We start from the raw sequence: 11,605 nt of genomic DNA on the forward strand, positions 1-11,605 counted from the left end.
TGATTACATTTTCAGAGGAGAAATGGGAGATGAAAGAGGCTAAGTCACCGACAGGCTCACACAACCCTGCCTCCAGAGTCCAAGGTTTGGGGAACCCATCCAACCCCTCCTCACCCATGACAGAGATACCAGGAGAGATTCGAGAGGGGATGGGTGGCGGAGGGCCAATTCCACGACCTGCGATATTCGAGAGCTTTGGAGGGAGCCCTCGGTGTGACCCCTTCCGACTGGGTGTCTTGGGGCCATTTACCACTTCAGGCTACAGCCAGTGAGACCGTGGTGGAGACGAAATGAGGGTGCAGCGCGTGCTACACACGAAGCACTGGAAGGGAGGCATCGTGACGGCGGCTGTGAATGGCGTGTGTCCATTAAGTCACGCTCCGCTTACCCCACTGCGGGCAAACAGGAAACATCAGGAATCTGGTGTTCAAGGAGGGTCAGGACCATGCTGAGCGCACCCAGAACCAGCAGAGGCACTGGGCAGGAGGTCCCCAACCAACCCCCACTCGCTCAGGAATCACAAGGTGTTCAGCCCCCTCCTCCCTGAGACCCAGGAGTCCACGACCCCAGGCCCTCCTTCCTCAGCCACAGATGCCTGGGGTCTCCAGTCCCACTTCTTCTAGGCTTAGTCCTGGCCCTCTCCTCTCTCAGACCTAGGATGGCCCCCCAGCCCCCTCCTCCCTCAGAGCCTGAAGCCCAGTTCGAGACCCTTCTTCCCTGAGACCTCGAAGTCTGGGGTCCCAGCTTCTTCAGGGTTTCAGGTCAATGGGTCCCCGTCTCCTTCCCAACCCCACATGGAAGACCAGGTAAGGTAACGGGTTTATTCACAGTGTCATTTACAGGCAGCCCCCACCCCGCGGCATCAGATCCCGGCGGGAGGCCCGAAGTCGCTAGAAGGTGGGGACGGCCTTGGAGGCGGGGGGCCGGGCCGGATCCCCGGGCGTCCCCGGCGTCGCCTCCTCGTCCAGACCCCGGCGGCCCTTGCCGATGGCCAGGCGGGGCCGGCCGCGGTTCAGGCCGTCCAGGAGCGCGCAGGCCTGGCAGAGCGTGCGGCTGGCCAGCGCCCCACAGCGGGAGCAGGCGCCGGGGCGCGGGGGCCGCGCGGCCGGGGCCAGCGCCAGGCGCTCGGCCGAGTGCACGAGGTCCAGCACCGCCGACGGCCGCGCAGCCTCCAGGCGCTTGAGCAGGTCCCGGGCGTGGCCGCGGAAGGCCTCGGGCGCGTAGACGCACTCCTCGGAGAAGTAGTCGAGGCGGCGGAAGTGCGCGTACAGCACCACCTCCTTCTGCGAGGCGAACTGCAGCGGGCGGCAGCGCGGCAGGGCGCCCCCCTCGCCGGGAGAGCCCAGGCCCCCGCCCCGGGCCAGCCGCCCCGCGTCGCCCCGTAGGAAGTTCATGAGCACGGTCTCCGCCATGTCGTCGGCGTTGTGACCTGGTGGGGAGAGAAGGGAGCGGGTGAGGTGGGGCGCGGAGGGCGCTGCTGGCCAGGGAGCCCCCAGGGAACCAAGGGTCCACCAGGACCCAGAGAGAGACTGGGAGGAGAGACCCACGGAGACCCAGGGCACAGTGGGGCCGCCAGGACCCAGAGAGAGACGGCGACGGGGAGAGCAAGCCATGGAGACAGACCCCCAAACATGGTGTGACAGCCAGGATCCAGAGACAGGGAGGGGGAGAGAGAGCCATGGAGACCCCTAGGGCACTGTGGGCAACCAGGACGCAGAGAGAGACGGGGAGGGCAAGAGCGAGCCATGGAGACCCTCCGGGAACCGTGAAGCAGCCAGGTGCAGGCTGCAGGTGGACACAACAAAAAATCAAAGAGAAACATAAGCTCCCCTGGCGCAACTTGGGGGTGCCTTCATGTACCACCCGCCTACTGCATAGCGGACCTTATGCTAGTTGCCCTTTCATATAGGGAGTAAAAGTGCATTATGCTGCTAATAACCTTATCAGCCTCAGTTAAAACCGTAATTCAAACTGTACACAAAAATCAGAAGGCATTTAAGGCATTTAACCGAGATTCTCAGGAGAGCTGGAGGGGTAGGCAGGCTGCTGTCTCCCCCACCGCCTAGGGAATCCATGGCCTAATTCTGGGAACCTGTTAATATGTTTGGTTGTAGGGCAAAGGGGAATTAAGGTTGCAAGTTGAATTGGAGCTGCTAATCAGCTGACTTTACAATAGGGACAGAATGGTGCGTTATCCAGGTGCGCTCAAGGTAATCACAAAGACCCTTAGAGGGGAGGAGGGAGGCAGAAAAGGGAGAGATATGGCCATGGAGACCTTTGAACACAGTGGGCAGCCAGGACCCAGAGAGAGATGGGGAGGGGAAGCCTGAGCCATGGAGCCCCTCTGGCACCATAGGACAGCCAGGACCCCAGAGACCGGGAGAGGGAGATGGGGCCATGGAGCCCCCTGGGCACTGTGGTGCAGCTAGGTGGTGGCTGGAGGTGGACACAGCAGGAATTGAGAGGGGAACACACACAAGCTCCCTGGGGAACTTGGGGATACCTCATTTGCCACCCGCCTACTGCATATGGGGGGTGTGAGGGCAGAGGCAAGGTTAGAGTGATGCAAACGGTGTAGGACTCAAACTGCCAGCCTTGGCTTTGAAAATGGAGGAAGAGCCGGGCACAGTGGCTCATGCCTGTAATCCCAGCACTTTGGGAGGCTAAGGTGGGAGAATCACCTGAGGCCACGAGTTCGAGACCAGCCTGGCCAACATGGCAAAACCCCCATCTCTACTAAAAATACAAAAATTAGCAGGTCATGGTGGCAGGCACCTGTAACCCCAGCTGAGGCATGAGAATCTCTTGAACCTGGGAGGGAGAGGTTGCAGTGAGCCGAGATCGCTCCACTGCACTCCAGCCTGGGCTCCACAGCAAGACTCTGTCTCAAAAGAAAAAAAAGAAAAGAAAATGGAGGAAGGGACCATCAGCCAGGAATGTGGGCAGCCTCCGGAAGCTGGAAAAGGCAAGGAAATGGACCCCCTTGCCCCAGAGCCTCCAGGAGAAAGGCAGCACTGTTGACACTTTGATTTTAGCCCGGTGAGACTTCCCAGACTTCTATCTACAGAACTACAAGATAATAAATCTGTGTTGTTTAAAGCTGTGAAATTTGAAGTAATTTGTTACAGCAGCCAGAGAAAACAAATGGTTCTTGACACAGAGCCTCTGACAACACAGACTGTAGTTTTTTTATGGTTTTTTTTTTTTTCATTTTGTCTTATTGTGCGTGTGTGTGTGTGTTTGAGACAGGGTCTCACTTTAGTGCCCAGGCTGGAGGACAGTGGCACGATCTCAGCTCACTGCAACCTCCGTCTCCAGGGCTTAAGTGATCCCCCTGCCTCAGCCTCCAGAGTAGCTGGGACCACAGGTGTGTGCCACCATGCCCAGCTAATTTTTGTATTTCTATACAGACGCAGTTTCTCCATGTTGGCCAGGCTGGTCTTGAACTCCTCTGAGCTCAAGTGATCCACCTGCCTCGGCCTCCCAAAGTGGCTGGGATTACTAGCATGTGTCACCACCCCTGTAATCACTGCAGTGTTTTTGTGTTATCTTTGTTTAGAAATAACAGTGAGAAATATTTACACACTGGTCACCATGAAATTGAAGCTAAACTTGTTCTGTGTCTTGTCAAGTTATACTTGAGTCTATATCAGTGGTTCTCAATCTGGGATAAGTCTGCCCTCCTTCCCTCCCGCAGAGACATTTGGCAATGGCTGGAGACGTTTCTGTGTGGCAGGTTGGGGGTGGGGCACTACTATTAAACAGCATCTAGTGGGTAGAGGCCAGGGATGCTGCTAAAATCCTGTAACACGAGGACAGCTCCCTAAAAACAAACTGTCTGGCCCCAAATATCAATAGGGCTGAAGTTGAGAGGCCCTGGTCTATATGGTAAAAAACCTCCAAGAACTTGGCTCTAATTGTGTTTGTAGTAATGGTTACCTTCCAAACACCTGCCAAGCCCTGTGACCTTGAGATTGGGCATGTTTGCTACTGCAAACGACATCTGGTTGAATGTTTATTGACTTAAAGTTGTAAACCACACTAATTAGGGGAGACTGGATTTGCTCCACACCTTGTCATTACAAACCCACTTAAGAGCTCCCAGTTTTGTAATAATTATTACAACAATTATTATACTACGCCTTTGAAAATGCAGTGTATAAACAAAGGGTAGAAATCACCTTGCAAGTCAGGGATTTTTCTGGAAGGCTTCATTACTTTTGGAAGTACAATTAATAAGTGATTCTATCAAATTAACTTTAAAATCCGAGGCAGCCTCTCATTCTTTTTTTTTTTCCCCCAGCTGGAATCTTGCTCTGTCACCCAGGCTGGAGTGCAGTGGCGTGATTTCGACTCACTGCAACCTCCGCCTCCCGGGTTCAAGCAATTCTCCTGCCTCAGCCTCCCGAGTAGCTGGGATTACAGCCGCCCACCACCACACTCAGCTAATTTTTGTATTCTTAGTAGAGACGGGGTTTCACCATGTTGGCCAGGCTGGCCTCGAACGTTTGACCTTGTGATCCGCCTGCCTCAGCCTCCCAAAGTGCTGGGATTACAGGTGTGAGCCACTGTGCCCGGCCGAAGCCTTTCATTCTTTCCATACACTGTGTGCTCTTGTATGGTAAGGATTATTCTTCCCATTTTCAATCACAGAGATCTAGGGATTTCTCCAAAGTTACTCAGTAAGGAAAGGGCCACATCAGTGAATGAAGCTCAGTAAGCCTTCCCCAGAGCCAGTGGCCCTACCTAGCATGGTGGCACATGACAGACTCAGAACTACTTTTGCCTTCATATGCTTTGAGTGTGCTGATTCTCTCCAACCATCATCTCTCACCTCCATCACCGCAGCTGGCTTCCCACTGACTGGTCTCCTCGGCTTTGTCCCTGCCCCTCCAACCCAGGTTCCTCACCATGGCCTGGGTGAGAGTTTCAAAGTGAAACTCTCTTCATGTCACTTTTACTGGTTCCGCCACAGCCTACAGGGTAAGGCCTGACCTCTTCCACCTCTCCAGCCTCCCCTGCCCTTGCTTTCTGGGCTCCAGCTACACTGGACTTCTTGGGGCAGCCCAAATTGGCTTTTCACGGGCCAATAACCTCTCCCTAATTCTTACCCCCTTTACCTCTTCACTGTGAGCCTTCAGATTTCAAAACAGTTCCTTGACCCCACTCCCTCCACGTCATAGGGTTCTCTGTGTGTACACATAGTCCATAACATGTCCATACATGGTCAATAACATGTATAATGTTTATAATTTTGTACCTGATAACCATGCAAAGGTAGGAACTTGTGCGTAACTGTATTCTCAGCCCTAGCCTGACGATGATGATAATAGCATGTATAAAATGTGTAATCTATATTATATCATACAGGTTATGTAACATAACTATAATATAGATAACGTTATACTTCTACTGACTCATCTAATTGTCATAACAAGTTTATGAGCTGGGTACCATTCATAGTCCTGTTTTAGGGATGGGGTGAAACAGAAGTACAGAGTGGTTAAGAACTTTGGTATGGCCACAGTTGGGATCCGGCATATAGCAGAAACTTAGCATCTGTTTGTTGAAGAAATGGATGAAAAAGATAGAATAAAAAAGTTATCTTCCAGCACTTTGGGAGGCCGAGGTGGGTGGATCACGAGGTCAGGAGATCGAGATCATCCTGGCTAACATGGTGAAACCCCGTCTCTACTAAAAATACAAAAAATTAGCTGGGCATGGTGGCAGGCGCCTGTAGCCCCGGCTACTCGGGAGGCTGAGCCAGGAGAATGGCGTGAATCCGGGAGGCAGAGCTTGCAGTGAGCCGAGATCGCGCCACTGCACTCCAGCCTGGGAGACAGAGCAAGACTCTGTCTCAAAAAAAAATAAAAGTTATCAAAGAGGAGAGGCCAACCAAGAAAAGGAATTAAGAGATGGAGATACTTTTTAGAGAAAGAGCTGGATTCTGAAAGGTGGACCATAAGAGATCAAGCATGTTAGAAACATTTAAAAATAAGTAAAGAACCAGAGATCTAATCTCCAGAGATTTTCACCTCCCACCCCTTTGGCAATCTGTGGAGACCAAGACGGTGGCCAAGATCCAAAAACCTTTGTGATCACTGCCTGGCCCCTCTGTCTCCCCAGCGTCTTGAACCTTTAAAGGGCCCCAGCCCCAAACTGCAGCATGCGCCCTTCCGCATCTCCGTACAGGGATCCTCCCGTTAAGCCACCAGGGTCTCCTCGCCGGCTTCTGGAGCATGCGCCTGAATCCCCTTTCAGGTCCCGCCTCCTCGCCTGTGCATTCGCCCCACTGCCTCCGAGAGTGCCGCTCTGCGGCTGGTACTACGCTCACCTGTCACGATGTGCGTGGCTCCCACGCGGCGCGCTCCTTCCTCCAGCGCCCGGCGCCGCAGCACTCCACAGAAGGTGCAGCAGGAGCGGCTGCGGCCGGAGCCGGCTGTGCTGCGGGCCACGGCGTCCATCGTCCAGCCCCCAAAGAGGTCTTCGTAGGCCACGACCGTGAGCGGCAGCTCCCAGCGCGCCGCCTGGCGCCGCACGGCCGCCAGCGCCGCGTCCCGGTAGCCACCGATGCCCTCATCGACGGCCACGAGCTGCAGTGAGATGCCCAGGCGCGGCGCCAGCGCGCGCAGCACGTGCGCCAGCACCGTGGAGTCCTTGCCGCCCGAGGCGCCCACGGCCACCACCGCGCCGGGCGGCAGCAGGCGGCCGGCGAGCACCGTGTGCAGCACCTCGGCCTCGAAGGCGGCGCAGAAGCAGGCACCGCACAGCGCTTGGCCCGAGAGCGGACGGCGGAGGGCGGCACGTGCAGCATGGCAGGAGGCGCAAGGCGGGGCGGGCATTGCGGGAGGGGTCGGCTTCTCCTAGACAGGGAGAGAGAGGAGGTGGGTTACATATGGATTCCGAATTGCAGGGTCCCTGTCATCGGGGAGATTGTCTGGATTGCACCTCTGCCCGGAATAGACCAGGGAGACGTGTGCGCGAGTGGAGTAGCTTCTTCTAGCGCTGGGGATAGGATGGTTATAAATAGGTCCGGTGTAAGGAAGCCACTGCCTTAGGGAAGGCTTCTTGGATTGCACCCATTATGCACGAAGAAAAGAAGTAGCTTAAGAAGCTGGCTTCATGGGTAAAGAGAGGGAGCGACAAGCAGGTTATACCCAGGATTAGGTTGTGTCCTGTCCAGAGGGATGGGGGTGTATATTAAGGCCCATTTGTCACAACCTCCAGGGAGGCCACCCTTGTTACAGTCCTGATCAGGACAAGGTAGGTATCATTGGCCTGGGCCACCAGGGCTGTTAAAAGCCCTTGGGAGGTGAGGGGTTTGTGACTCTAAGGGCAGAGGGAGGCCAGGGGACTGAAGCTCTGTGCAGTGGGAGGTGGAAAACAGGAAAGGCCAATTGATTTCACTTTGTAGGGTGGGATACGGTCTCCAGGAATGGGTTCTGATTGCATCCTATGAAAGGCAGGGTGATCACCTTCTCCAGGGAACACAGGCAGCCTGGATCACACCTCTCGGGAGACCAGCTGGGGTTGCACACATTTTGAGGGTGAGAAAATGGGTGGGCCTCCAAGATTGAACTCAACCCTGCTCTGGTATCAGAATGCCCCACAAGCTTCTGTGCTCTCACCAAGACATGGATCGGCCCATCTTTGACCTTCATCTGTTATCTTTCCTACTTCATTCTTCCCCACCCAGCCAAGACTCCAACCCTCCAGTCAAATCTTGGTCCTGCCTGCCTGGTGAACCCATAAAAACTCCCCAGGCTCAGTTCTCCTCCCCAAGCCACCATCACCTCCAGCCTGGACTACTGCAGTCACCTCCTTGCCATTCAGAGCAGGTCACGCTGCTTCTAGGATTTACCACAATGTGTGGAATTATTTTATGTGACTATATATTTACCATCTCTAACTTCTATGAGGGCAGAGACCAGTGCCACTCAGATGTCTAATAGGCATCTCAAAACCCAAATTCCTGATTCTTCTAACCCAACGTGCTTCTCCTGGAGTACAGGGCAGCTCCATCCTTCTAGCTGCTCAGGCCAGGAGCTTTGGGGTCCAGGACCCTGGACTGCTCTTTCTCTCACTGCACTTGTCACGCTCCCAGTGGGTGGCACCAAACTGCAATGCCAAGTCCGGACCTTTTCAAACTCCAGGTACCTAAATGAAATTTAGCAAATCCTGTTTGAATGTAGTTTCAAAACAGCCAAACACTTAGGACCGTCTCCACGGCAGCACCCTAGTCTGGTCTGTCTCTCTCCTGGACGGCTGCATGGGGCTCCCCACAGGTCTCCTGCTCCCGCCTTGCCTCTACAAACACTCCTTCACATAACAGCCAGTGGGATCGTGCCCTGAATCTTCTCAGCATCCTCCCCTGGATCCCATCTCACTTTAGTATAATAACTGCTAATGGCCGATGAGGCCCTACATGTGTGGCTCCTTGTTTCTCCAACCTCCTCTCCTTCAGCCTTGATGTCGTTTACTCTGACACCTGAGGAATACTCCTGCTCCAGATGTTTGCACTGGCTCTCCCCTCTGCCCTGAGTACTCTTCCTGCCACTGAGCCCAAGAAGCAGCCCTTAGGACTCATCTGCAGTGACCATCAGGAACATCTGTCACAGCTGAGCAGCAACTCTTGGAATCTTTCTTCCCCCGACTTTTGACTCACTCCTTCTGTGCTCCTGGATTTCCTGCTCAATTCTCTTTTGGGGAGGCCTCTTCATGTCCTCAGGTCCTGCCTAGCACCCATCTCTTTCCATTTTTTAAAGATTTTTAATTTAATTTAATTTTATTTTTTGAGATGGAGTCTGGCTCTGTTACCCAGGCTGGAGTGCAGTGGCACAATCTTGGCTCACTGTAACCTCTGCCTCCCAGGGTCAAGCGTTTCTCCTGCCTCAGCCACCCGAGTAACTGGGACTACAGGCGTGTACCACCATGCCTGGCTAATTTTGTTTTTTTTTTTTTTTTTGTATTTTTAGTAGAGATGGGGTTTCACCATGTTGGCCAGGCTGGTCTTGAACTCCTGACCTCAAGTGATCCGCCTGCCTCGGCCTCCCAAAGTGCTGGGATTACCGGCGTAAGCCACTGTGCCCAGCCTCTTTCCATTCTTATGAGCGCCTCTGAATCATGATATTCAGATGTCCCTCCTGGCTGGTCCTCCACATGGCTGGGGCACCTTTCAGATGTTCAGACCCTAAGTGCCCAGACAACCTATTTCTTCCTCGAAAGGCAGAAACCTGTTCTTGCCCATCTGTTCCCTCTCTTCTGAGAGCAGCCACCACCTTTCATCCAGCCCATCTGCAGGACAGGACATAATGTCACCCTGGACTCATCTCTCCTCACCCCCTAAATCTACAGTCACCCAGTCCTGGGGGGTCCACGTCCTGAGGAAGGGAGGCGCTCGCAGGGGACAAGGCTGCACAAGTTAGCAGAGCCTCATAGGCCATGATGTGGAACTTTAGGTTTATTCAGGAGGAGATGGGAGCCTTGCGAGGTTTTTGAACAGGAAAGTGGTATGATCTGGCAGGTTTTAAAAGGATTCCTAGACTGGTCAACATAGCGAGACCCCATCTCTAAAAAAATAAATAAATAAATTAGCTGCACCTGGTGGCACAGGCCTGTAGTACCAGCTACTCAGGAAGCCAAGGCAGGAGGATCACTTGAGCCCAGGAGGTCAAGGCTGCAGTGAGCCATGATCGCACCAGTGCACTCCAGCGTGGGTGATAGAGTGAGACCTTGTCTCAAATAAAAAAAGTGGGATTCGTTTGGCTGCTGTGTGGGGAGGACTGTTGGTTGTCAGGGACAAGGACAGAAGGCTGGAGGTCAGCACACTAGACAGGAGTGGTGGCAGTAGAGGTGGGAAGAAGTGAAATTTTGGATCTATTTTGAAGGTGGAGCCCACAGGACTTGTATAAGACTGATTGGAGTAGGGACTGGGGCAACGACGAGAGAAAGTGATGAAGGGTAACTTTGAGGTTCTGGCCTGAGCATTGGAGGGACGGTGAGGCCATTTCGTGAGGGGAGAAGACCAGGAATTCCATTTGGCCACGTCAGGTTTGACATGCATGTTAAGCGTCTTCCCTCAAAGACTTTATGGACCCTCGTCACTGAGTCGAGCGCCTCCACCAGGGCCCTCAGAGCTGCCCTGATCCTGACTAGCTGTCACTGGTGACAGGTCTGTCTCTCTGCTTCAAGGCAGGGACAGGGTTGGTCTGGTGCCCTCGCTCCCGCCGCCTTGCGCAGAGTCGGTGCTCAGTAAGTATCTGTAGGATGAGGGAATAATAAATGCTCCCAGAAGAGAGGCCGCGGACCCCAGGGATGCCTCTGGATTGCAGCCTTGTCAAAAGGACAGATAATGTGTGGCATGGGGGCGGGGACAGGCAGATAGTAACATAGGGGCGGGGGCAAGCAGATGGTCTTATCCTGTCTTGGGGAAGGGAGTGGCCCGGTAAGAGACAGGCCGGACCGCAGCGTTCAAAGTGGGAATCCTGGCTACAAGGCCTCAGGGACACGGGCGCTGGGAAATCACAGAGGCCTTACGCTCGAAGAGACCCTCAACCCTCCCACGGCACCGCAACAAAGAGCCGGAGTCCACATGCCGACCCACCGCAGGAGGAAATACTCACCCGGGCAGAACTCAGTGCTGGGATGCCCACACTGCCCACCACGCGGAAGCCTGGCACGGAAGTGACTCCGAGACTACCACTCCTACAAGGTCTTGGGGCTTTCTTGCCTAGAACTCCCAGAAGCCCATGCGACACTTCCGCTGGATGCGCCCGCGACTCCGGGGTCCCGCTTGGCCTACAACTCCCAGAAACACTTGCATTGCTCTTTCTGCCGCTCCCAAAATACACTGCTCCCCCTCCCCCCGCGTTTACTTTCTGCGCCTGCGCGCGGCCGCAGGGAGCGGCGGAGCTGCGTGTACTGTTGTTGTCATGGCAGCGCGCTGTCACCCGGCAGGTTGCTGGATGGGCGAAGTAGTTGTATTCTGATTAACTGATTTTGTGGGATTATTATAGGATTTTAAGGGGATTACAGGGCCTATGATTTCTGCCCTTTGAGGCGGGGTTGCGGGTGGGAATTGAAGGTGGAACTGCAGGGGTTGGTCGCTAGTGTAAAAGGCGCAGATAGCGCATGCGCAGAGCAGACTTCGAGGATTGGAGTGGAACTCCGCGCGCACGCGGGGGCTGTCGTGATGCGCGTGCTGGAGACCCAGACTCTAAACAGAAGGATCCAAAGACCCTTCTCACCTAACCCAGGAGCCCAGAGGCTCAGAGACTCAGACCCTTGAGACTAAGGGGGTTAAAAACGCAGACCCCTGGCACTAAAGCACCTGAGAGAACTAGTAGACCTGGAGACAACCGTCTGCACCCTAGACACAGGGATCTGGAGGCCTCCACCCTCCCCACAAGGCCCAAGGGTCTTGAAGACCCCGGTGACTCAAATACCGGGGCACAAGGAGTCTAAGGACTCAGATATCTGAGACCCTTGAGATCCGCGTCCCCAAACCTAGGTCCTCGAAAAAACTGAGGCTCAAAATTCCTCTAGATGGCGCGGTGGCTTACACCTGTAATCCCAGCACTTTGGGAGGCCGAGGCGGGTGGATCAC

At 54.5% G+C, this 11,605-nt stretch overlaps 1 protein-coding gene across 1 annotated transcript; it reads right to left on the bottom strand.

The window, feature by feature from the left end:
* Positions 1–807: 807 nt before the first annotated feature.
* On the bottom strand, positions 808–10,735 carry CTU1 (cytosolic thiouridylase subunit 1). The gene is made up of 3 exons (XM_001174153.7): positions 10,623–10,735; positions 6,335–6,863; positions 808–1,429 (listed from the first exon to the last, which is right to left on the bottom strand). The coding sequence occupies exons 2-3, from the start codon at positions 6,840–6,842 to the stop codon at positions 891–893; spliced, it is 1,047 nt and encodes a 348-aa protein (XP_001174153.2). The 5' UTR covers positions 6,843–6,863; positions 10,623–10,735; the 3' UTR covers positions 808–890.
* Positions 10,736–11,605: the final 870 nt, after the last annotated feature.

Source organism: Pan troglodytes, chromosome 20 (assembly GCF_028858775.2).
Source record: "Pan troglodytes isolate AG18354 chromosome 20, NHGRI_mPanTro3-v2.0_pri, whole genome shotgun sequence".
Classification (NCBI taxonomy): domain Eukaryota; kingdom Metazoa; phylum Chordata; class Mammalia; order Primates; family Hominidae; genus Pan; species Pan troglodytes.

Bases quoted from the DNA above. Each gene is read 5' to 3' on its own strand.
- CTU1 (XM_001174153.7), bottom strand. From the start codon at position 6,842: ATGCCCGCCCCGCCTTGCGCCTCCTGCCATGCTGCACGTGCCGCCCTC. The intron at 1,430-6,334 runs GTGAGCGTAGTA...TCTCCCCACCAG, and splicing joins AGCCACGCACATCGTGACAG to GTCACAACGCCGACGACATG.